The 26,249-nt window shown below is 51.1% G+C and overlaps 1 protein-coding gene across 4 annotated transcripts in view; it reads left to right on the forward strand.

Annotated features, from left to right (window-relative positions):
• Pde9a (phosphodiesterase 9A) overlaps window positions 1-26,249 on the forward strand; it is a 91,715-nt gene that overhangs the window by 11,233 nt on the left and 54,233 nt on the right. For all 4 annotated transcript variants that reach the window (XM_052744508.1, XM_052744506.1, XM_052744507.1 and 1 more), the window contains exons 2-4: window positions 18,993-19,063; window positions 21,060-21,137; window positions 25,391-25,434. In XM_052744508.1, the coding sequence (XP_052600468.1) occupies window positions 18,993-19,063; window positions 21,060-21,137; window positions 25,391-25,434 (193 nt within the window). The remainder of the gene's footprint in view (window positions 1-18,992; window positions 19,064-21,059; window positions 21,138-25,390; window positions 25,435-26,249) is intronic.

Consider the following 26,249-nt stretch of genomic DNA (forward strand, 5'->3'; position numbering starts at 1 on the left):
AGGGGGAGAAGGGGAGACCGTGCTTGCGCCCCACAAGTGTGCTAACCACTCCTGTCATGGGGTGCCGTTTTTCCACCAGGACCCCAGTGGCAGCACCAGGTACACAGAGTTTCTGACCGCTCCCCATATGGGTGTGGGGGGGTGAGGGACCACAGACTAGTTTCCCCAGAACTCTCCCAACTCACAGACTGTGAAGGGGAGCATGCAGTACTGGCCCAGCAGGACTGTAAACCAGGTTCCAGGAAGCACAAGGATTGACCTAGATTGCCTTCAGCCTCCAGAGTCCCTTACTTAGAGTGCATCGCCATGTCAGCGCGTCCCCAACAGGGGGCTTCAGCATAGAAACTGAGTCCTGGAGATTGTCCAAGGTCATAGTGTCTCGGGGCTGGTTCCTCCTGCGGCCTCTTTCCTTGGATTGTAAGCAGTATGTCCCTGTGTCCTTACGTAGACATCCTTCTCTATGTGTGTATCTGTGTCCTGCTTGTCTCATAGAAGGGTACCAGTTGTGTTAGATCTCTCCAACATTCTCACCATGACAGTTTTAATTCCATCACTTGTGGAAAGTCCCTGTCTCTGGGTTGTCGATCTAAAGTGCTGGGAGTGCCAGAGTTTGAGGGGGACACAGTTCAGTCCCCAGTGTCTACTTAGAGAAATAGAACAAACATTTACCTCTCCATCTTCCGGAGGCTGGAGTCATAAGTGACAAAGAGGAAGGAAAGGGGACAGGTCACCAGGGTCATTGTGGTCTGAGAGGTTCATGGTGTCTACAAGCCGCCCCTCCCCCCATCCATGATGGCTTCCCTGCTGTCCTGTGGCTCAGGCTGCCCATGTCTGTTTCTCCCTATATTGGGACCTATGCCTTCCTACCCAGGACCTCTCCCTGTGTAGACTTGGTCTCTCTACCCTCTTGGCTCAGGGAGGGCCCGATAAGGAACATGCAAATACCTAGAATGTTTTGTAGCTTAGACAGGCCAAGAAAGTTCTGGGGAGCCTCCACCCCCCAGATACATACTAGCCTATGGGTCTGTCTATTCAGATAACAAATCTGTAGTGAAGGGGGACCATCCTCTGGTGTCAAAAGGGACAGATGTCATAGCTCCTGGTGGGTGGGATGGGAAAGAAAGGACCGGTGTGGACACTGTCCTTAGCTGGACAGATGGGTAGAGTACTTCAAGGGGGTTTTTAATTATTCTGAAAGCAATACACAGTAACGCCGGCTATATGGGCAAAGGGTGGCATGGGAGGAACCCACTCCAGTCATAGCCATCACCAGCCCCTCACTGGAAGGAAAGCTCCGTCTGCTTCTCAGATATGTCTTGGGACCTCTGATCATGGGAGTTTCTGGTCTGAGGTCTTAGGCCCTCAGCTCCCAGCAAGTGTCCCTTACCAGCCACACAGCAGCTTTCTTCAGAGCCTCATGGCACCGCCTCCCTGCATCCTCCCGGTTGGTTCCCCTTCTCTGACCATCTTCCATGCTGCTTGGCCTTCTCTCAACCCCAAGGGGGTCATAAAGACTGTCTGCCTCTGCTCTGGGCTCAGTGAGTTAACGGCCTTTCCCACTGTGGCTCTGATGGAATCTCTCTTCTAGATCATTCCCACTGGAGCTGGTAATGACAGAGTCCGTTGCTTCCCATCATCCCCAGCCTTCTGTCCCAGTGACAGAATGCCTCAGAGCAGCTTCTAAGGAGGAAAGTTTCTGGAGGTTGCCGTGGTGATCACTGAGCCCCATCACTTTGAGCCTATGCAGAGGCAGGGCATGATGGTTGGGAGCATGTGGTAGGGTGGGGGCAGAGCTGCTCGCCTCCTGGAGGGCAGGAGGCAGAGAACAGACAGAGAAGAAGCTGGAGTCCCAGTGTCCCCATCAAGGGCATACCCCCCAATGACCTTCCACCAGTGAGGTCACATCTGCTGAAGGTTCTGCCACCTCCTGATGCCTTCGTCAGCTGGGGACAAGCCTTCAGCCGGTGGCCAACACTTCAAAGCCACAGCGTGTCCCGAGGTCTCAAAGCTCTCTGTTGAGTGTCTGTTGGAGGAGGACCGCACAGGGGAGGGTCTGCCCTTGTCAGACCTTCCGTTTTCCATCCTCCGCCTTTCTCACTTCCTCATCTTCTTGCAGCTCCGTTCCTGGGTGCTGTCTTGAAGCCAGGATTATAGGGGACCCCTGGTGGGAGAAGGCCACCAGATTGTTATCAGAGGAGTCCCAGGAATGTCCCTCCACAAACCCGTCCTATCCCTTGAGCTCTGCACAGCCTTTTTAAAGAAGTCTTTTGGTCTCTTTTTCTCTCTCTCCACTTAACTCCTATGATCCATTATTTATAGCTGTGACATCGGCTTCAGACGAGAGAAGTGTTAAAAAAAAAAAGCAAAGCGACCCAGAGCTTTGACAGGAAAGATGAGTGTATCATGCACCACAGACAAACCCAAGCCCAGGAGCCCGACACCGGCATGGATACAAACAAGGACACATCATGGAGTCTGCCAGTGCTCAGGCAACCTGGGGAGCCAGAGGAGGTCCAAGGGGTCGGAGTGCCCTGGCCCTGCTGCCCAAGGAGGGATTCCCATAGATGCCAGGCTCTTTAACCTCCTCTCTCTCACGCTCTTCCCACCAGGCTCATAACAGCCCTCACGGGGAGTGGCCAGCTCTGGCTCCTGAGCCTCTGCAGCCTCCCTGTGTACCCCTCTCATTGGCTCTGGTCTTTAGTGCACGCCTGTCTTATCCTCAGAACTTGGTCACCTGCAGAAAGGATTCCAGCCTTCTTAGAGTCGGGACTTGAAGTTGATCTGCGTGGTCCTGGTTATGATCCCCTGGCTTTAACACAACAGAAATTCTCAATCTCCCTGGACCTGAGCCAAGGTATCACCAGGGCTGTGCTGCCTCTGAAATCCCTGCAAAAGCCTTTCGTACCTCACCAGCTCATGGAAGCTGCCAGTATCCCTCTGCAATAGCTTCATGCCTCCCATTTTCAAAGCCAGTATGTTCAAATGCCTGCTTCATATCATCATCTTTTCATGTCAGTCTCTGTCTACCTCTCTGTATAAGGACTCTTGGGATAACCCCCAAGTAATCCAGGACTGCCTCATTTCAGAAATACATCTGCAGAGACTTGGTCATGGAGGGAACATTGTTGGATGCCGGGATTAGAAGGACATCGGTGCAGATGGGAATGTGGCTCAGGCCTTGGGCATGTGGTTGTAAACACCGACCTCTGCTTGGCTCCTACCACTTCCAGTGACTCCGAGGGTTCCCATTGTAGCCGCGCAGATTCAAGCCCCCAAGAATCCACCCATTGTCTGAAGCTGAGGGCATGGGACCAGGAACCCTGATATTAGGCTCCTTTTGCAGTATAGTTGGGTCTTTCTAGGGTAAAGTATTCCCTCTGGGCCAGGTGGGAGTCCAACATCCTAGGCTCAGGGAAGAACTTGGAAGCAGGTGGAGCTGGCATCAGGAAGTCTTGGGATGCCACCTCAGAACTACATCTTCCATCAGCTGGGTTAGTGAGCCTTGTGGTTTGGATACGAGTCTTCAAAGGCCCATGTGTTGGAGGCCTGGTCCCCAGCCTGGGATATCCTCGAGAGGTGGAGGGGTCATCAGGAGGTATAGTTTAATGGGGGTATTTAGGTCATTGGGTGTGTGTGCTCTCAAAGGAGATGTTGGGAACCTAGTACCCCCGTCTTTCTTCCCTTCATGTGATAGCCACAAGGAGAGAGCAGTGACGAGCCTGTCTGTCCTGCGAGCATGCCGTCTCACTGCTGGCCAGCTGCAGGCTAGAACCTCTAAACCGTGAGTCAAAGCATATGTCCCCTTTGTAAGCTGGCGGTCCTGGGCCTTTGCTCCAGGAAGGGAAAGCTGGCTCACACAGTGGCCTTGCTGGATCTTTCATTTCCTGACCTGTCTGGGGATGGGGGTTTCTGGGGCAGGATGGGGCCACTACTCTTTGTATGTGCAGAACATCAGCTCCTGATCTAGGCAACTCTGGACCTCGTTGCTCCCACAGTGCACCATGGGCTTGCTTAGCTGTCATTGCAGGAGTCAATGGACAACATTTCTGCGGGACATCACTCGGTCTTATAGATTGCCCTTTATTTCTTTCCCTAGCCCTTGCTGTGTGGCTCTGGGGAAGTAACTTAACTCTCTGAGCCTTAGAGTCTGCAAAATTGGAGTATCCAGCCTGGAGGGGTACTTTAGGGATCAGAAGTAGCATGTGTGTCAGTAAATGGTGAGATGAGGAGACCCCGGCCGCCCCCACCCACAATCCATCTCTTTGCACACTGGGACCTGACCAGGGGGACTGTTATGAATTTTCTGTGCACTCATCACATTGTGTCTGTCTTAAGAGGCAGCCTTTATATTTAGAAATATACCATGAAAAATGGGTGAAATGTTGACTATGAGCTTGGAAGCCAGGCTGGTGGGGAGCGGGCTGAGCAGAGATGGGACCAGAGGGCAGGTGCTGGGAACCCTGAGGGCTAGGAGTGGGGAGCTAAGGCTGCAGCTCGCTGTCCATTCACTCTAGCACGTGTGTGATCATGCACCTAGAGCCAAGGTCCCCCCACCCTTCTTAAAGGTAATTTAGTAATAAGTCTGGAACACAGTAATAAATGGAAATTTCTGTTATTATTTCATACTCTTTTTCAAATGCAATGACCAGAAAAACATCTCCTACATTAGAAAGGGAAATGAGGACTAATACAGATTTTATTTTAGCAAACAAAACAGCATGATTGCCTGCTGGTAAGCTGTAACCATCTTGGATGTGACGTCATTGCTAAGCACTCCAAAGCAAGAGACAGATCAGAATGAGCGGTGTGCTCAAATTTACATGTAAAATATTAATTGGGGGTGAAATTCAGATGTGGATGGGTGGTGGGTAGGTGATGGATGGATAGATGGATGGATGGAGGGGTGGATGGATAGATGTAAGGTGGCTGATGGGTAGGTGAATAGATAGGTAGATGTTAGGCTAGATGATGGATGGCTGACTAGACAGATGATACACTGGATGGCTGGGTGATGGCTAAGTGGGTGGATGAGAGGTAGATAATGAGATGGGAGGTGGATGGAGATATACGTATTAGTATAGATAGTGAGTGGGTAGATAACATGGATAATAGGAGTAGAAGAATGGATATGTGGATGGATGGAAAGGTAGATAAGATAGGTGATGGACAAAGAGGTAGGCATTAGGATAGATAATGGATAGATGGATAGGTGATATGTGGGTGGGTAGATGGATGATGGATGAGTAGATTATGGAGAGATAGGTGTTAAGACAGATAGTGGGTGGGCAGATGGATAGACAGACAATAATACGTAGACAGCTTGCAGTGTTTTCTTAGGTGAACATGTCATTATGTGTTTTAGTCCCGGTTTCTTTTCCATATTAAATATTTTCACATTAAACACTTGTTTCTCAGGCACTGAAAAGGCAGTAGAACTCCCCCCACCTTTTAACCCCTCCAAAAATATGAAGGTGGGCGATGCCCCTGTTCTGGAGTTGGCTGTTCAGGAAAGTGGTCCAGCTGGTTTTCACTTAGCCAGCAGCCGGCCTGAAAGGCTCTGGCAGCTTTGGGGATGGGCAGAGCCTGACAAGCCCACAGAGGCTTATGTAAAAGCTTAATAGCTGGAAAAGCTTTAGTAAATGAATCAGTCTATGATGGACAAAGTAAAAGGACCATGAATTGGTTTATTCTCCTTGGAGGAAGGAGCTAAATCAATACTCACTCGGAGGATGCAGCATTGGATACCAGCAGTTGGGAGCCAGGCAGACCTGAGCTGTTCATCCATCATGAGTGGGGCAACACAGCACAAATCTGAGAGACCCCCCCCTCCCCTGTGAAGAGCAGCTAAACCAGCTTCATTCACAGCCCATGATCTGCATCCTGAGCTCTGAGCCATTTGAGTTGAGTTTACATCATGACCCGTACCTAGGCCATCATTCCGTGCCTATATCTGTGGGGCTGATGATGACACCAGACTCCTAAGGTCCACTTGCTCTGTCTCTGGCCTGAGGATTGGCTCTGCCCCGATACCTGTTGATAATGGTGGTGGTAGAGATGTTGATGCTGCATAAAACCATGTGGCACAAGATGTGCCCTAGCGGGCCTCACTGAAAGTTGGGGGTTGGGGGCTCCCAGGACCTGTGCATGTGCCTAGGGCCTGGCTGCTCAGAGGAGCTGATCCAGGCCTCTGAGATGGCCCTCCCCATCTAGAAACTGCTTGCTGAACTAGAGGGGACCTCAGCCCTCCTAGAGGGAGCTCATACTGGTTGCTCACCTGCCACAGTTGGGATATTACTGATTCTGCATGATGGTTCTTCTTAAGGAGTCCTTCTGCCCTCCAGTATCTGCTGTCCTTATGACACTAAGACACAATGACTTGTCAATAGAGGTCAGTGGGCCACTCAGAGCAAACACAGCCTTGTTGACAGAATTCTGGAGCTGGCCTCCGTTTGTCCCACACTGATGGAAACTCCCAGAAATGCTGGCTGGCATGCTGAGGCTGCATGTCCATGGTTTCTCTTGCTTGTGAAATGGTCTTTGAGGTGATAAGACCCCCTGGGTTCAAATGACCCATCCTGTAATCATAATTGCCACTTAGCCAAGCAGTTGATATGAAAAGCTCTCACTTGCCAGGGTGAATTCTCACAGCGTGCCCGTAGCCAAGATGGGACTGTCTTCACTTTTCACATGGAAAATCAGAGCCTCAGAAGAGCTAAGACCTCTGTGCTGGTCAAGCTGACCTGAACTCACGTTCCCAATCTCCCTGTACATGCTTCTCTGCCATACATGTACCTGGACCAGTGCACAACCCCAGCACCTGGGCAGAGCAATTGTAGAGATAGATAGGCAGAAGAGCAAAGGTGTGGCCACCCCTGGGCCTTCTGAGGTGGGGCACAGCCAGCCACATGCACTCTGTCCCAGAAGTCTCTGCTAACAGACCACCCTTGCAGGCAGACCCCGACTCTTCTCAGCCCTAATGGCTGGGGAGTGTAAGGCAGAAGTCTGCACAGTCTTCACAACTGACCTGTTTTCTTCTCACAGATTTGTCCCCACCCTAATATTTAAAGCAGATATAGGCCATCAGGCACCGTGTCTGTAATATCATGTATTTTACAAACCACATTTATAGCGCTCGATACAGTATTAATGGTAACCAAGAAGGGCGCGTGTGGCCCTTGCGTTTGGAATTGGGGGCCCAGGTGACAGCTGCAGGTTTGTGTCAGCCTCAGGGCCACCTTGCCTCAGAGTGTCATGGCCACTCTCAATAAAGCTCCATAAAGCTGCATGAAAAGGACCCTGGCTACTTAGCTCTTGGAGCCAGGAGCCACCTGAATGCCTGGGCACTATGGCCTGTGACTTGCCAGGAGTCTTACCTGGGACACTCAGGTCTCTGGCACATTGAACATGTGTGGATACCTTCCTAGTGAGTACCGGGGCATGGATCCACAGGGTTCCCTCTTTGAACTCAGCGTGACCATTAGGGACATCTTCTCTTTCCCTTTGGTCTGCACACCCTTGGGGTCATTAGGCACGTGGCTCTCTCGAGGCCTGTGGTCTCTGTAAAATCGCTCACCCTCTGTTTGCCCTGCAGGAGGAACTGGCATTCCTGCTCTGGATTCCGTGCCTTCTACCCCAGAGACTCTGTGAGGCTCCTCTTCCCTTCTGATTTTCTCTGGGTCCCTCCTGCTCATATGGCCCCCACGCCCAGCCATATGCTATTTAAATTCCAACTTCTATCCTCTGGTTAACTGTTTAATTTTCTTTTGTTCTTGGCTTTATGCCAAAGAGTTTTCTTTCCCAATCAAAATGGAGAAGACCTTTTCTCCTCTCTTGAGACTTTAATATGTGCGGCACCCCTTGCTTGCACCTGGTCCTTTATCAGAGAGAAAGGACACTTTTTCTTGGTTTATAAAAGCCCCCACATATTCATTGGAGACGACTGGGACAATGCAGTGTCACATCAGGAAGAAAGGAAAAGAATCCATTATCCTACCACCCAAGGAGCTGCTCTTGACAACCCATGGTCTCGTTGGCTGGGTTCTCATGCAAGTGTGCATGTGTGTGCACCTGCGTATGCACTTGTATGTGTGTGCATATCCGTCTTTCTCACCCACAGTCGTGCCTGATCATTTTTTTTCCCACACAGCTCCCTCTCAGCAGCGTTCCCACTGTTGCATTAAATGGTCTCCAGAGGCGCCGTTTCGGCGCATTTGGCGCATTCGTGGTGCTCTGTCTGGGGATGCACTCAGCTGTAACCGTCTCATTGTTCATGAGACCCAGGATTTCATCCCATGTTTTCCCGGTAAACTACACAAGAGGAGCTTCCCCAGCTGTGAAACTGCTGGTGGGCTGCTGTGACCAGCAGTGGGGTGGGCATGAACCCAGGAGGTGACCCAGTTTGCTGTGACAATTGAATGAGCTAATCCACAGGCGGCACCCGAATGGTGTCGGGCCAGCATGTGGTCAAAGCTCTTGGTTGCTGTTACTTCCCTAGAGCAACCCCCTGGAAATGGAATTCCAAGTCAAAGGGCATAAGCCTTATCAAACTGCTCTCCTCTGACTGTGTGGAAACCCATTCCTTAGCTAACGTCTTCCACACCACCTCAGAACCCATACCCAGTGTCATCCCCATTCTTGAGGACGATGGTGGCTTTGTTGGAGACTGTAGAAAGCACAGTGAGATCAAGATTCCATGAACCATTTCCCAGCACGATGTCTTTCATACACCACCCATAGTAACACATCCTAGGCACCAACAGTGGCATGGTTCAGCTACCAGATTCAGGCCTTCATCATTCCTGGATCTATTTTGTTCTACACATAATCTCCCAAGCAGGTTCTGTTCCCAGTCACTATAATGTCCCATCACATCAGGGGTTCCCTATGGTAACTACACCCACAGCTTACTGCGCTCACCCCACCCGTTCCCATCCAAGACCTAAACAAATGTCTGCTCCCCCTAAGATAGACACCGATAACAGGTGAAGGACCGATTCCATCCAAGCCCAGCCTGTGACTCTTATTCACATAGCGTGGGTGGGTGTTACTTTAGGCGTGTGGGTGACCCCCCCCCCAAGGCAGCCATATAACTGAAAGTCTCACCCAGCGTGGATATGACAACTTCCCCATAACTGCAACGATGGAGTCCCCACCTCTGTTCACTTTCCACCTCTGTACAGCTGGCCTGGGGCCGGAGGGGCAGGCTGATCTCTGAGTCTAAGGACATTCCCTCTCCCTCATTTCTACAAGAGAGTCTTAATAGGCCAGGTCTGCAGGGTTCCTGGTGACTACAGTTGCGCACGCCCTGACATTCTTGGAGAATAGTGCTCTACAGCACCGAGTGTGGTGACAGTCGCCCCAGAGAGCACTGGGGTTGTTCCCACATGGGGACTGCCTTTTACTTTTCATTGTTACTAGTTTGATTATCTTTAGTATTTGCTTTGGTTCCCTGGAGTCAGTAGAGCTGGCTTCTGACCTCATTGCTCCTCATCTCAGCTGGGAGGTTCCCGGGACTAGCTGGACATCGCTTCCTGGACGCCGCCATCATCATGTTTAGAGAGTAAACACAGATTCTTCAGATGGTTAATAGGAGATACCGGAGTCTGGGGGTGGCTGAGGTAGAGGGGGCTGAGGGATCCAACAGCAGGAGGAAGGGAACACTGTGGGGGGTCCCCTACACTCTGGGCCTCTCCTTGTCAACAGTAGCTGAGAAACTGTTGGGGAGGGCAGGCAAAGGCTATAGAATTCCTAGGAGGGAGCTCTTACTGGAGATTTGTGACTCTGAGTTCAAAGAGACTCAGTGAAAATTGTTGCTAAGGCAGTTAGTTGACTAAAAAATTCTACCGTCAGGGTAACGGTAGCTGTGAGACAGAAAACTGTGTGTTTTACAGCCTCCCGCTCCTCCTCGGAGCGATTTTTTCCCAACATGGATTTTCTTTTAAATGGCTTTGAAAGGTAACGTGGGCCATCCCGGTTCCCAGCCTTGCGGGATGGTGTGTCTTGATGGAGCCGAGCTGGAGCACAGAGGAAGTTCCCAGGCATTGCATCTCCCCGGGGGGTGCTTGCTGGGATGCCGCTCAGACTAAGTTTGGTTTGGTTTGTTTCCCAGCCTATCAACTCAACCCAAACCTCAACTGCTGTTTGGTTATCGTATTTGCTGAGGCCTGGGAGAATTCTGTTACTGTAGAACCACACGGGTCTGTGTTAGACACCCACAGTTTCTGATGGCCACTGGCTTAAGGCCAGTCTGTATAAACGGACGACATGACTGCCCCATGGTGTGGTTAAGGGGAATGTTTTTATTGAGAGAGGAGAGAGAGAGAGAGAGAGAGAGAGAGAGAGAGAGAGAGAGAGAGAGAGAGAGAGAGAGAGAACAGCCACAGAGATCTGGAAGAGTCCAGAGCAGAGAGAGAAAGAAGTAGACTGAACATGGCCAGCAGACTGGACATAGCCAGGGCTACCCCTGAGAGAAGGGAGAATAGCGAGGGATAGAAGGAATAGAGAAAGAATAGACCAGCAAGAGCCTCCAATAGTGAGAGTAACTGGGTCATAAGAAGGGTGAGTAGCTGCGGGGAGGGAAGGGCCAGGAGGCTGGTGTGGGGGCATTAAAATGTATAACAAGTACTTGCAAGTAGGGACTGAGGGAGCTACCTGGAAGCTAGCCAGGACCTTGATATGCTGATAGGCACCACAGGTATATATTAATTGGAGAGCCATAAATCCCTTTTGCTGGAGGTAAGGGAAATGACTCCTTTTGGTCAATGGGAACCAGTTTCACAAGTTCCTGAGGAATGCTGGCTTTTATCTAACCACCAGAAATCCTCCTATATGGGTTGAGCTCATTGCTGGATATTTGGACTGCCTTTTGGGGTGTGGGGAATTGGAGTTTCCTTTGGGCCTGACACATTTCAAAGGAGCAGCTCATAACCCTGGCAAGAACTGTGCACAGAGGCTGCGGGAAAAGCGCTTCAGACAGACTGGAGATGAGCGGTTCGGCCCTCCCTCAGTGTGGGGAGTTCACAGCGGAAACACCGGCAGAAGTGTGCAGGGCCAGAGGCTGGCCGCTGGGCCCCGGTCCCCTCTCTATGGGTTTCTGACTCTTCTGTATGGGCTCCTAATTGCCAGGAAGAGGGAACAACCATGCCTGCCATTGCCAGCCATTATTTGAATGATTAGAACCCGAACATCGAGGGTAAATGGGACAGAGACCATGAGAAGTCACTTTGTGTCTGGAACCCAAATCCAAGGACACCATACTAAGCTTCCTCATACACGTGTGTGGTCCTCTTTTTATCAATGACCCAAACAGCTACATGTGAGCTGCCCTCCTTGGAAGCCAGGCTGGGTTCCAGAAGTCTCAGCTTAGAGCAGATCTCTGTCCAGCACTTACTGGTCAAACAGTCAGGTTAAAAGGGCCAGTTCGGGCTGCATAGTGATTTCCGGGCCAACTAGAGCTTACATAGCAAGACCCTGTTTCAAAAATTGAGGGTGGGGGGTAGGAATTAAAGCCAGCGCTTCATAAAACTTTTTAAAAACTTTTCACATATGTGAATTTTTAGTGTGTATGGAAGAAGATATATCTTTACATTGCATGCTCCAGAAATCCAAACTGAGCCAGGGCAAAATGGTACAGCACACATGTACTGCCCAGCCAGCACCTCCCTGGCACACACCCTAGAACAAGGCTTGGCCTCCAACCCGACCACCATGGGCAGAGCACTGAATCTGATCATAGGTGCTTTGGACCAGGACACAGGCGGGGGTTGAGAGTGGGGTCTGGAAGCTCTTCCAGTGAGGTGAGGGCTGGGAGGGTCAGAGCCGGAGCCTGACCTCTGACCCTTGGAAGCCGGGCCTGTTGAGTCCACCAGTCCCCCTGGTGTGGCATGCTGCTTAGCTGCGGGATGGTAATAGTAACCTCACTGGATCAGCCCCTTCCAGCCTCCAAACGAATCTTCAGGCTTAACATTGCACTTCTAGATCTCTGCAGTACCACAGAGGTGAGCAGCGGCAGGGACAGGGTCATTCATGACCTCAGAGGCCAAGTTAGAAGACAGCCCAGCCCTGAATGGGGTATGGACACCAGCATAAGCTCCCTCTTCCCATGGCAGCTGAAAGAACCCTCCAGCCCAGGCCCCCACTGTGCTGGGGGAGGGCAGCCACTGCCCAGCACCCACACCAGGCTACAGCTGTGGCTGCATAGCATCGGTCCTGTTTCCCACTCAGGAGACAAACCACTCCAGAACCTCCCAGCGCTCACCACTCTCTCGATGCCTTCTCCTCCTCCTCCTCCTCCTCCTCCTCCTCCTCCTTCTCCTTCTCTTCCTCCTCCTCCATACCCCTCCAAGCCCTGCTTTGTACTGAAATTCACACAGCCTTAATGGGGCGGGAGGCCTGATGAGATGCCCTTCCTGGGTACCGGGAAGCGCCCTTTCATTGTGTGCTTTGTTTTTTTAGAAGATAGGCAGGTACCAGCACCACATGCAGCCAGGATCAGCATTGCTCCTCCAGGTCCCATGGGGCAGCTGGTCCTCTGGGGATCAGACTTGGGGCTCTAAAATGCTCTCCTGACTTGTACAGACAGCACAATGTGTGTGGGATTTGAACCAAGAACCTGAGCGACCCCTCTTACCTCCTTCCTTCACCTCAGAGCGGGACGTTCAGGGAAAAGGGAAACCCCAATCATTGTGACCCTTTAGACAGAGCCTTTCCAGCTTCAGAAGTCACCTTGCCCTTTCTCTGGCCCAGAAGCCACTTGGGCCTGGTGTGGCCCCCCTCTCACTGATCCTCAGTCTCCTGACTTGTCCCTTCTGGTGTACCAGCTACCATGCTTACAGGGACCAAACAGCAGCCGTCCTTTGTCCTTTCAGGGAGGGCTGAGCTCTGTGGAGACCTTGGGTGGGCGTATGGCAGTTGTGAGGATACCCCATCAGAAGCCTCTACCCCTCCTGTCTCCAGCCCCTTTCCCCCACAGCACCCCACAGCCCTCTGGGTACCAACCCTGAGCATCCCTCTGGTGGTCCTGCTTTCCCGCCGAATTCACCATCTATCGCTACAAGCTCCAACTCTCTTAGGGAAACTTGGGTGAGGTGATGGGGACCCTGGCTCAGCTCCATCGCGTGATGACGGGACAGGGTCAGTGGGTGCCCAGGCTGCCCGTCTTGGGCTCTAGGGAGCATGTCTGGAGAGTGCTTGTTGGAGGGACTCCGTGCCTTGGAGCTTTCGGGCTGGTTACGGTGACACCCTAAATCTTACTCCTCGAAGTTTGGGGAAGAAGGGCTACGGCAGGATCTTTATCAGAAAATCTCTACCCAACCAAGCTGACAGGGGCCATTGATTGCCAATTAGCCAGAGTCCTGCTTCCCGCCCTGCCCTCAACCTTGTGTTCCCACACCCCTGACGGAGACCATCTAGCCCAAGAGTCGCAGAGCTGGGCCAGAACATCTATTCAAAGCCATGGGTGCTCCACCGTATGCAGCTCTTCTTCTATCCTTGAGTGCTAGTTTGCCGGCTCAAGGGCAGCTCTCCCGCTTCCCCCGCACCCCAGGAAGCTGTGGGCACAGAGGAACTGCATCCCCTTTTTATTTTTACCCCGGTCCTGGAAATCCTTCAGGGTGCGCACTGTCGTCTCACTGAAATACAACTGGTGTTACACAGTTGTGGCTGGAAGATGCTCTGGTTGCATTTGGTAACTCAGAACCCCCTGAAGACTTGAGTCAACATCTTGATAGGGCCGTGAGTCTCATGGGTGACCAACATGGTATGATACTCAACTTGGTGTTCAGCCAGCCATGCTTCGGTGGTTCCTTTCCAGTGGTTTCCTCTGCTTGTTGCTCACTACCCCCTGGAGAGGCCAGTGGTGCTCTGGTGTTATTGGCCCATTTACAGAATGGTAAGCTGAGGCTTCTGTGGCTACAGTCTCGCTTACAGAGGATAAGAGAATCTAGTGCAGAGAAAGGCTGAAGGTTCAGTCCCTAGATCCAGCCCTGTGTCTATATCAAGGTCCGAAGTGGGGCTGATTTGAATATAGACTAAGTAACCAGGGTCAGTAGTTGCCAAGGTGTACCCTCATGGTCGGGTAGCCTGAGATGAAACCTGGCTTGGCCCATGGAGCTCACACGTGTCTGAGTGCCTCTGTTTCTTTGGGTTGTGCTTGGCTTCCTCCGACTCTTGGTAAGTGTCAGTATTCTTTTCCGTGGGCGGTATGGAGACAGGATGGGGGACGGGCTCCCAGGCGAAGCTGCTCTGTGACATTCACAGGTCTCAGCTGAGAAAGAGAAGGACCAGTGCCCAGGGAAGAGAAGCATTCTCCTTTCTCATTTGTTCCTCAGGTCAGTGTTTGAATACCACAGTGCTGCCAATCAAGCCACATGAAAGACTTGGGGGCGATTTTCCATGCTTGCTTATGAGCCCCAGCCCCGATCTGCCTCCGAACGCTGGATGGCAGGATAAAATCCTGTGAATCTGCCTGCCTTGGCATCTTGTTGAAATTTCAACTTCTTTCTTGTGCTGTCTGTTTCTGGGTAATGGACGAAGGATCTCCAAAATTATTCGCCATGTAGACAGACAGCCCTGTGCCCTTCCCGATGAGGCTGCCTGAGGGTCTCATGGCCATACATTGCAGCCAGTGACAGTTGGTCCAAGCTGGGTGTTTCCTGACTCCAGCCATCCCAGACCCTGTCCGCTGGCTTCTTGGTGCTTCCCACTTAGACTCTCCTGGCATTGGCTCTGCTGGAGACTAATTAGCAACGAAGAATCGTGACTCTCCTTCTCATGAGATGACACTGTGTCAAAAGGTTTTTGCTCAATTAATGCTGCAGCCAGTTCAAAAGAGACCTCAGAAACGCTTACATAGCCACAGAGTGGAGGAATGTGGGTTCACAAGTGCTTTCTGCTGGAGGCACCCCGTGTAATCTTTTCTACTCATTTCAAGTTTCTGTACGGCCTCCCTAGGCCATTTGTCAGAAAGGCCGTCAGGAGGTGGTTCTCGGCCCCAGAACAAAGGTACCGTCCTGGCTCTGGCTCAGCTGTCCGCACAGAAGCAGCTAGGATGTCAGGTGCCACTGGGTCTTCCATTTGATGGGCTGGAAGGCTTACCCTTCCTTTTAAAAAAATTATTATTATTACTATTTTTATTCATCTATTTCTTTTACATCCTGGTTGCAGCCCCCTCATTCTCCCCTTCCAGCCCCTCTCCCCCACCTCCTCCCACCACACAACCCCCCCTCTTCCATCTCCATCCAGGGAAATGCAGATCTCTTATGAGTATCAATAAATTAATAAAACATCTACCTTTCCTTTTTTTTTTTTTCTCTCTCTCTCTTTTGAGGCCAGGTCTCACATAGCCCAGGCACGTCTCAGACTTACCGTGTAGCCCAGGTTGGTCTCAAATTCATGATCCTCATGCCTCAGCCTCTCTAACGCTGGGTTTACAGGCATAGGCCACTATCTCTGGTTGAGACTTTTCCCTTCAGATTTGAAAAGCCTCAGTTTTTTTGCTGTCCTATCTTTGGAAGCCCAAGCATTCACATTTCATCAGCAGTCCTTATAAATCTGGGTGAACACCCCTCTTCTCAAAAACACCAGGACAGTGCAAGTCTCTTGGTCTGCCAGAAACCATGGTGTTTCTTTTCCCTGGGACGACTGTGACCCCAAGAAGCAGGCTACTCCCCACCCACAGAGGAAATTCAAAGCTTTGACCCCATAATGGTAGCCCGGGCTCTTTGAGCATCGCCCACTGCTCTGGCGGAACCTCTGCAGATAACCCTGTTGCCATGGAAAGGAAAAACTATTTAATACAACTTCCTGAATCTGGGGAGGAGGCGGAGATGGCAGGAAAAACCAGATATTATTTTAAAATGGTTCATTTCAGTTAAAAAAAAAAAAAAAAAAGCAAAAAGCCTGCCTGTTTGTTAAAAGGCTTAAGAAGAAATGAAAGGGCTTCTTGGTGGACTAGGAGCATGCGAGTGAAACATCCTTGGTGCTCACGCTGTCCTCTGCAGCGAATACTGATGGGTGTGCTCGGTAGCCTCGCCATGCTGTTTCTCAGTGAACAGGAGTCCTGGGCATCCTGATTAGCGCCCCCAGCCTGTGGAGGCGGGCATGGAGGCCTGTCTGGACTCAACTCTTGGGTCTGTAGTTTGGTGCGGTCCTTCACTGTGGCCTCTGAACTTCTTCAGAATCACAAAACTTTGACAGTGGAACCTCAAGGAGTGTCCCTCAGGGCTAAGCCATCACTGGGTGACAGCTGCTGCCTTTGTGGGCCCATTCCACAGAACTTAAAATGGAGGCACAAAGAAATGGGTGAGGCCCCGAGAGATGGCTCATCAGGTAAAGGGGCTTGATTTGCAACCATGGCATACATGTGTATACACAACTAAATAAGTGTAAAATAAGAACAGAAGAAGTCAGGGAGCTTTTTTCAGACCAACAGAAGCAGGAACTAGGAGGGCAGAGAGCCCTACTGGATAGCACATGGGCCCTAAGAGGCCTGGTATCAGTGGCTCTTGGCTACAGAGAGGATGCAACTTCAGGATCAGCTCTGTGGGTTCTGGGGGGACTGGAGCAGCCCCTCCCAGTCACATGGTACCTTCCATGTTGATGCAGAGGAGATGGGGAGCTGCAGGGATAGCTGGCTGATAGCACCATATCCCACATCTTGTAGCCTTCCCCACCCCTCAGGACCCACTCTGAGCCTAGGAAAAGCAAAGTCCTCCTGCCCCACCCGGATCTTCTGCATGGTGTTCCTGAGATGACCCAGGGACCATTGCGTCTCTGACTGCAGACACACTTTGAAAAGCCTCTTACCCTCCCTCCACCCTTTTTAGAAGTCTCCCAATAGATCTATCAAAGAAAAGGCCTTCATGCCTCCCTCCTCCCACTTCCAGTTCATAACGAGTGTGAGACCTCAAAAACCAAACCGAACAGGCAGAGTGAGCTATAAGAAAGACCTCATCTGCCTTGATGGGTAAATGGCTAGAACCCCAGGCTGACTTGGGACCCCAGGTTGGCTGTGCCAGAAAATTTGCGGGATAAAGCATGGCTCAGAGGCCCATTCCAGAAGTGGTCATGGTAGAAACAAGGCAGGTACTGGGTAAGGGTGCATTCTGCTGACAGTAGGGACTGAGGATGCTGCTACTGTGTGTAAATAGCAGGATGAAGAGAGCAGGGGGGCTAGGAGAGGGGTATCCATGAGACCAGGACACAGGCTGGAAGGGGACAAGCCCTAGGACCTTACCTGCCCAGCAAAGAGTTGGATCTCTCCTGTGGGTGACAGGAACTAACAGGGACTCTGCAAAGAAGTGGCACCATGCAGGGGTATGGCATAGATAGGAACTGAGCCAGGGAGGAAGCTACTGCAAGAATCAGGGTGTGACCAGAGATGAGCTGGGATGGCATCCTCAGGAGGGAGCTGAGACATGGGGACAGCGCCGATGGATGATGCGGGTCACAGCTAACAACTGTCACCCCTGGTACTGATACAAAGGGTAGAATCGGCAAGGCGTGAACAAATGGAGTTTTTGTATCATTGCTGGCCTGGCAGCATGCAGGAAATGGCCTAAGTCACGGAAAGGCCAAGTGCATGGGAGAGAGTCATCTGTTTGCTGTACTTCACCGTTTCTAAGTAGAGCAAGAAGCAACTTAGCTAAAAAGGACTGTGCCAGGTCACCAAAAAGTAACAACCTTCTTATCAGCCCTGGTCCTCCCCCACATTCAGGGCAGAGTACCGAAGGGCGTTTACTGCAGTGAGGCCGGAAGAAGCATCCAAGGGAAGCGTCTATTGAGTGAAAGTGGGGTTAGGGGTGCCTGTGATCCCAGCAGTCCAGAGCTGGAGACCGGGATTTCAATTCTGGGCCACACAGTGCAACATTGTATCAAAAAGGGGCTAGGGCTGTAGCTCAGTGGTAAAACCACTCTCCTCTGACAGGCAAGGCCTTAGGTTCGAATCCCAGGAGAGGAGAGGAAGGAGAGGAGAGGAGGGGAGAATGAAAGCTATGATAAAGTTTGAATTATTGGCAACGATGATAGGGTGATTACCAGTGAAGAAGGGCTGAGACCCACTCACGTCAGGGCTCTTGTACTGACCATGCCCAAGCAAGACAAGCCCTCTCTGTCCCATGGGGCCAGGGCTGGATGCTGGGTGGCGTGCGGAGTCACAGCGCATGCAGTTTGTATTTTTCTGTGACACCGGTGGTTCACAGCTGTTGTCATTTGAGCCCCCTGTGACCTAGTCATTCAACCCCCAGATTCTCATCCCCCAAAGACTAAAAGGCCATCTTTTTTTTTTCTTTTTTAAATCAATAAACTTAAATTTGCTTTTCCCATCACAACTCTGTGAGGTGACTGAAGACGAGCCCTGCTGGGAGACCCTGAAACTCCATCCTCAGTTTTGTGCCCCACACAGCCACGGCCACTGCAGGCGTGGAGAAGCAGGAGAGTGATTTCTTTTTGCCTCACAGAGGAATGAAGCTTTTCCACAATCCATATACGCTGATCAAATGAAAAAATGCCCATGTGACATCCTAGAGCCCACAGTTTTGAAAAGTAAACATCGGTTCTAAACAGCAAGGAAGTAGTACATGAAACCCAGCATCTCCATGGAAACCAAATGCCGCTCTGCTACCTCACTGCCTGGGTGATTTGTGCTTTTTTCTGTGTGTGTGTGTAAATGGATTTGTGCACATGTGTGTTCATGCATTTGTAGATGCACATGTGTGCACTTGTGTGTGGGAAACCAGAGGTCAGCCTTAGCTGATACTCCTCAGTAGCCATGCGTCTTGTTTTTTGAGGTAGCGTCTCTCACTGGCCCGGCGCTCACCACGTAGGTTAAGCTGGATAACCAGCGAGCCCTAGGAATCCTGGTGTTGGCATCTGAAGCATGTGACAACACTGGCTATGTACATGTGTTCTAGGGACTGAACTCGGGTCCTGGTGCTTAGACAGTAGGCGCATTCCTCACCGAGCCAGCTCCCAAGCCTGCCTTCTGTGTTCTGCAGGTGGTCTTCAGCAAATACTGCAACTCTAGTGACATCATGGACCTGTTCTGTATCGCCACCGGCCTGCCTCGGTGAGTTTCCCCCGTGTGCCCTGTGATGAGGACTGTGTTATCCCCGCAATGGACCGGAGAAAGGTGAGGCGGGCAAGTGGGGATCAGTGCGGAGGAGTCCCCCAGGCTTCTACTGTGGTTTCCCTCAAACCAGTGAGACAAACCCCACGGGAAGCTCGGTCCCACCTCCCCAGCAGCAGTGTCCGGCCGCTGGGTTGAACTCAGCAGAGTTCCCTCTTGAGAGGTGGGTTTTTCCTTCCATGTGCTCACTCACTGTTGGGGAAGGGAAACGGCTGTTTGGAGTTGCTCCGGCCTCAAATTAATACAAGCAAGCGCCTTTGCTCTCAGGGTGCTGTCCTCAGCAGCATTCGACACGTGGCTGGCTTCAAGAGATGAGTTAAAAAGCAGTTGCCTGTCCTACAGAATCCTCAGACTCCCCCCACAGTTTCTTTCCTAAATCCAGTCTGTACTAGCATGGGAATTTTCTAATTGCAGGCTGAGCCTCCAGAGTCCCCAAACCCCAAGTGCTCCAAAATCTGAAACAGTTTTAGCACTGACCCAACACCAAAAGTGGAGAATGCCTTACTCGACTTAGTGTGATATGTCAATCAAAGCACTCTGTGAAAGACATGGATTGCGTGTTTAGGCATGGGTCCGCTCCCATAATATCTCATCCCATATCTTCAGGTAGCCTAAGATCTGGAAAAAAAAAAATCCCATACACTTCTGGTCCTGAGCATTTTGGTTAAGGCATACTCGGCTCATCTTAACACCTAATTTCCCATTAGAAAGGGTGACCAAAGGCCAGGCATGATGATATGTGCCTGTGATGCCGGTATTTGGGAGGCTGAGGCAGGAGGATTGTGAGTTAAAGGTCAGCCCGCACTACACAGTGAGACCCTGTCTCAGAGACCACTAAAGAAGTAAATAAGAGAAAAGAAAGGTTGATTGGGTGTGGCGTTGGGTGCAGATCACTTTAAAGTTGGGGTCAGGGTCAGTGGAGGTGGAAGGGACGTGATAAAGGTGACAATCTGGAGGCGACAGCAGATGACCCAGTGGGGTGAAAGCAGCCACCAGACCGGCAGCTTTAGGCAGCATGTATTAAGAACTATAAAACCTAGGCAGTGTACACATCTACCTTGACTACACTGTGAGATTGGGGCCTCATTTCTAATTGTACTGATTTGAAGAATTCACAGGCCCCTGGGGAGCTGGCTCCATGGGTCAAGTCCTTGCTGTACAAGTGTGAGGACCTGAGTTCGATTCAATCCCAAACACTCACATAAAAAGCCAGGTGTGGTGGCACACACTTGTAATCCCAGTGCTAAGGAGGCAGGGGACGGCGGATCTGAGGAGTTCACTAGACAGCTCGGCTAGCTGAATTGCAAGCCCTAGTTCCAGTAAGAGAGAGACCTTGTCTCAAAATTCAAGGTGGATGGCACCCGAGGAATGCCATAGAGGTTGACCTCTTACCTCATGCACCCACACAAGCATACACTTATCCTTAGACACACAATTAAAATACTATAATAATAATAATAATAATAATTTACATTTACATGAGTTGAGGATCACAGCTCATCAGAAGCTCCAAAGATTAGAAGCTGGGGAGGAAATTGGTTCTGACCACTTAAGTCCGCTTGTGGGAAAGAGTTGGGACCGGCTCAGGGGACTCTCTCCCAGGGTCCAGAGCAGCGGGATAAGCAAACAATGATTCCTGTCTCAGATCGATGTTAGTTTGGGGGGCACCGCAGCTTCCTTAATCTCCCAACTCAATCAATTAGCCTTGCTCCAATTCCCACTTTAAATTATCTAAAACTTGGCAGGCTCTATGAATACACTTACCCTTTTCACTTGATTTGCTAAGGGAGGGTGGGGAACAGCCTGCTGCCCTTGCCCGCCCTTAGCCAAGGACACGTGGTCCCCAGTTCTCAGAGCCTGGTTCCTCTGGGCTCTGCCACGTGAGGCCCATATGCAAGTGAATAGAGGGGGCAGTGCTGACATGAGTGTTTTGCAGGAACACCACCATCTCCCTCCTGACCACGGATGACGCCATGGTCTCCATCGACCCCACCATGCCTGCGAACTCAGAGCGGTAAGCATCTCTTCCTGGGGTGTCTTATGTTTCCATGCCATGTGCCAGGGAGTCTGCAATTTGGTTTTGTTTACTACTGCTGAAAAGTGTGAAGTTTCAGCGGAGAGGGGAAGAGGCAGATGGGAAGCAGGAGGAGGAGACTTGGTTCGCTCCTTCCTTCTTGGGAAACCATGCTCCGTTCTCCAGAGGGGCCCCATGAGGAGGCCATGTGCAGACAGGAAAGCTGAAGAACGGGAATTAGACTAGGAGCATGGCTCCAGCCTGAGGGATCCTTCTGGGAGAACTAGGGCTTCCTGGGGACCCTGTCTCCCCACTTAAGCCCTTGCTGGAAAATTCTGTGCATAGGAGGAAGGAGGCTGAGGCACAGAAGGTCAAGGGTGGCCAGTGGCTACCTTTGAAATGAGTAGGATAGCTGGAGCCAGTTATCTGTACCCTCAGGGAGGACATAGAACAGATCCTTTGAGTCAGTGATGCCACTTTCCCAGGTGGCCTAGAAAGTCTCTAGTAGTCTCCATGTCATATGAGCGATTCAGCCAAACAGAGAACTTAAAATGTAGCTTCTGGGGTTGGCGGGGTGATCCAGCTGGTGAGGCGTTTAAGCCAAAGCCTAATGACATGAGTTCAAACCCAGAACCCGTTACCCTCTGACTTCCACATATCACACACACACACAAACGCACGCATGCATGCATGCACGCACACATGCACACACATGTGCATCCAAGTGTCCAGAACAAACACTGCATTATGGAATGCTAGAAACCACCTCTTCGATGCAGAGAGGGATGGAGATGCATGAGGTTGGACAGGTGTCTGGTGCTGTGTTGGGGTTACGGGGGTGTAGAGGTGGAAGATGGAGCAAGGTATATAGAAGGCTGGGTGAGGCAGGGACGTGAACAATACATTTGTGGGCTTAGACCTAAATGACCTCGGTCTGGTGGTGGCCACACGCTGTGGGTCAGGTGTCCGGGGGGTGCCTGTGTGGATGGATGGATGGATGGAGATGGGAAAGTAGCAGGCGTCGGCATGGTGGACAACACTTGCCGAGGTGTAAGTGTGCTGTCTCCGGGGCCTCCACATTCTCCTGCACTTCCGTCTCCCCCTTGCTTCTTCCCATTCCTCCACCAGAAAGGACTCTTGACCTGAGCCTGTGTGCTGGGAAGGGATTGTCAGAGTCTCAGGTGGTTGCTGCAGGCTCCATGTGCATCATGACATGTGTGGTCTGGATATTCCCCATCCTGGTCTCCATGGGGGTGGCTGACCTAGAGGCATGCCTGTTTGTGCTTTGACATGCCTGTCTGTCCTGAAGACATGCATCCACTCGCCCACACTGGTGGCTCAGTAAAGATCAGGTCAGCTGAACAGTGGGTTTCAGCCCGTGCTGTGCATTAAATCTAAACATCTTTTTGTGTGTTTGCTTGCTTGTTGGTTTTTTGAGACAGGGTTTCTCTGTGTAGTTTTGGAGCCTGTCCTGGAACTCTGTGTAGACCAGGCTGGCCTCAAACTCACAGAGGTCCGCCTGCCTCTGCTTCCCTAGTGCTGGGATTAAAGGTGTGCACCACCATACCTGGCTTTAGCAACATCTTTTAAAGGGACCTGGTTGATTCACAGGCTCCTCTATGAATGATTGATCCAGAGCTTTGTAAGGCTCGGCAAAGGGTTCTAGAGTGTAGCCTGGGGTGAGACGCACCTGCCGAGGGGGACTGCTGAAACTACTCTGGACCTAGGTTTGGGCTTGTGCCAGAACATTCTGTCCTCTGATCCCAGCTGGTACCATTCTCAGAGGGTACAGGATAGACTCTCTGGTCTGTGTGAACCCCTCCCCCCTCCCCGACACACACTGCCCCACAAGCACAGTCCCACCCCCTCCCCGCCATTCCAGGTGGCCACATGTGCTGTCTGTGTCTATGTTTTAACTTTCCCCACCCCTGAAGACCATGCAACTGTTCAGCTTGTGCATGGTCCCCTCCTCCGGTCTCAGCCTCCCACTGGTGGGAGGGATTGGGCTGAAGGGGCCAGGTCTCATCCACACATTTGGAGCCTTCCTGTGTCCTGTTCATAGGATGGATTTTCTATGACGCCCCAAGCCTCAGAGGTTTCTAACCAGCCACCTCCGTCCTGGTCAAATGGGTGGCTGTCTCCATTTCCCACCGCTCATGCTTTCTTGCTGTTTTTTCTGCACCTGTCTTAAACCCCAAATCACAGTGGCAAGATGGGAGGCCAATCGGCTTCCGCTCTCATTTGGAGCTGGCAAGACGTGATGAGTGAGTGGCCTGTTCCTCAGGACCAATAAGTGAGAACAGACGTGTTGGAATCTGTCCAAATGGAGCTACAGGTTTGCCCTCAGAGGGCCTTTTCCCATCGGACTCCTTTCTCTGACCAAGGAGTGTTCTAGGTTTGGCAGTGTCCAGCTCCCGATGCTGCCTCTTGGACCCTGCCCTTACTCTCTTGCCGGGGAAGAGGAACAGATGCTTAGCTGGTGTGAGGAGAGGGGGGCATATGGCACAGCATATGGAGAGAGGAGGGACCCAGAACTGACACCGCACGTTTCTGACATAACACAAACACATCTTTGGTTTCCGATTTTAGCCAAGCTGTGAGACATGCAGCTTTCTGCTGGGTAAAGCAACCAGGCCCCAGCAAGGAGTGCTGTACAGCCATCCCTCTGCTCAGCACACAGGTCCTCTGGATGGCTAGCTGGCGCCAGGCTGCTGCCTTCCCCAAGCGTCATAAAAGAAGGCCAGTGCCCAGGCAGCTAGACTGCAGAACAGACAGGCCATGGAAGTCCAAGGCCATTTATCAGCTCCAGAGGGGGAAGGGGTTATGTCATTTACATTATATTAACAGCATCGAGGAAGGGAGTGAGGAAATGGTAACTCAATTCAGATGGAGCCAAGAGTTTATTCAGTCCCAGAAGATACGTCACTAGCTCTACAGAACTGAGCTGAGAGGATCTGAGAACCAGGAGGCAAGGCTAAGCGAGAGACTGTGCAATGTAGCCAGGAAGCTCTGCGTGAGGTCTGAGTGCCTTGCACTCTCTGTCCGGGCCCCTCCTCATCTCTGGCCAGTGGCATTTGCTTGCAGGTTACATTCAGCCCCAAACACTGTGGATAACGAATGGGTCACCCATCCTAAAGACAGACACTGTAACTATTTCTGTCACCGAATACCTGTCCCTTCAGAAACCCACACTTGAACATGGGACATTACTGCCCACAAGAGAAGCATTTGGGCCTGGTTCACTGCCAGCTCCTACCACAGTGGGCTCTCAAAACAGCAGGTCTGAGGGGCCCTGGACTCTGCTGGCTCATCTTGACTCATGGCTTCCTAACTTTCACCCCTGTTGCCAGCACACAGCCAGCTAGCAGCACCTCTGAGGGCTGTCTCTCGCCTTCTAGTGCTCTTGCTAGCAAGTTATAACTTCTGCTAAACTGCTGGGTTAAAAAAAAAAACAATTAAAAAAAACCAACCAATCAACCAATCTCTCCTGAGGCTGGCTCTTAGCACTGGACCTTGCCCACCTTCACCCAGTTTCCACTGGCCTCAGAAGCCTGTTCTTGCCCAAGCTAGAGGTCCTTACATCAGTGGAGAGCCTTTCCCTGCCTTCCGGATAGCCAGTGTCCTCTGCACAGCTTCCAACAGGCTGCTGAATAATGGGATGTGTTTCTGACAGGGTCAGTGGCTCCAGTACAGTCCTGTGAGCTCCAGGAGAAATGGGAGGGAGCCAGTTTGCACTGGTTTGGGGTAGGTTTAGGCAAGGAATGTCAGAGTCCTTTGGTCCCACTTGATACTGTATCTTTGGTTCGTATTGATGACAGAAGTTTGCTTCATTAATCAAATATGAACATTATAAAGGAACTTGTTAAACAATATGGGTTTTTTTTTTTTTCTGACAGGGTTTCTCTGTGTAGTTTTGGTGCCTGTCCTGGAACTTGCTCTGTAGACCAGGCTGGCTTTGCTCACAGAGATCCGCCTGCCTCTGCCTCCCGAGTGTGGAATTAAGGCATGCACCATCACTGCCCGGCTGCGATATGATTTTTAAAATTAGATGCATCTGAGAGAAGTCAGAACAGCCAGGTTGGGGGGAAGGAGTGTTGGGGCATAATTCAGTGGCCAAGCATGAGCTTAGAATGTTCCATCTCCAGCACCACAGCAGAAAAAGAAAACAAATCACCACGCTGAATTGTTACGTACCTCAACGATCGCTTATTCCTGGCAGCAGCCAATCACTGCGGCCTTCTCTTCTCTTGCAGAACTCCCTACAAGGTGAGACCTGTGGCCATCAAGCAACTGTCTGGTAAGGCCCTGTTATCATATTTTAAGTAATGAGAGAGAGAAAGAGACAGAGGGAGGGGGAGAGAGAGAGAGAGACAGACAGACAGACAGACAGACAGACAAGGTTCCAGCCTTTCCCTGTGATGGAATGCATGTTGGTTAAGTGTTCGATTCTGCAGACTGTTCCCACTGCAGAATCTGAAACCTTGTGTTCTTGTCCAGGTTCCCCCTCTTCCGAGTTCCCACCCTGACCCAGAGAACATGATAGATACTGGGTGTCATTCCACCTCAGTCTACGTCAGTTCCCAGGCCCACACCCACTTCTGTTCCTGTGAGCTGCCAAGTCAGGCCCCCAGCCCACCAGGTTTCCCAAGGTGCTTTAGCAGGCATGGGATTTTGTAAAACCCCTGTTTCCTTTTGGATTTTTAAAACCACTTCCGTTTGTGTGGGATTTATGCATAATAAAGCGCTCCCATTTAAGCGCGCACCTGGATGCGTTTTGAAGACTCTGCACGCTGCTGTCAGCATCGATGACATCGAGGTTCCCATGAACATCCTCTCATGTCACTTTGCCTCCGTCGACAGCTGGCTTACTTTTGGAGACCATCCAATAATGTGTTTCCCAGAGTTCGGATGAGGTGTTAGGGGGAGGGATGTAAGCCTTTCTTATTCGTGGTTATGTGCATACATATAGAAACCAGACATTAATCTCCTGTCATGTCCTTCCTCAGGAGCATCCATCTTGTTTTTGTTTGTTTTGTTTTTTGGGTTTTTTGTTTTGTTTTGTTTTTCTGAGACAGGATTTCTCTGTGTTGTTTTGGTGCCTGTCCTGGATCT

The sequence above is a fragment of the Peromyscus californicus genome, unplaced genomic scaffold (assembly GCF_007827085.1).
Source record: "Peromyscus californicus insignis strain IS unplaced genomic scaffold, ASM782708v3 Scaffold_19__1_contigs__length_69161282, whole genome shotgun sequence".
Classification (NCBI taxonomy): Eukaryota; Metazoa; Chordata; class Mammalia; order Rodentia; family Cricetidae; genus Peromyscus; species Peromyscus californicus.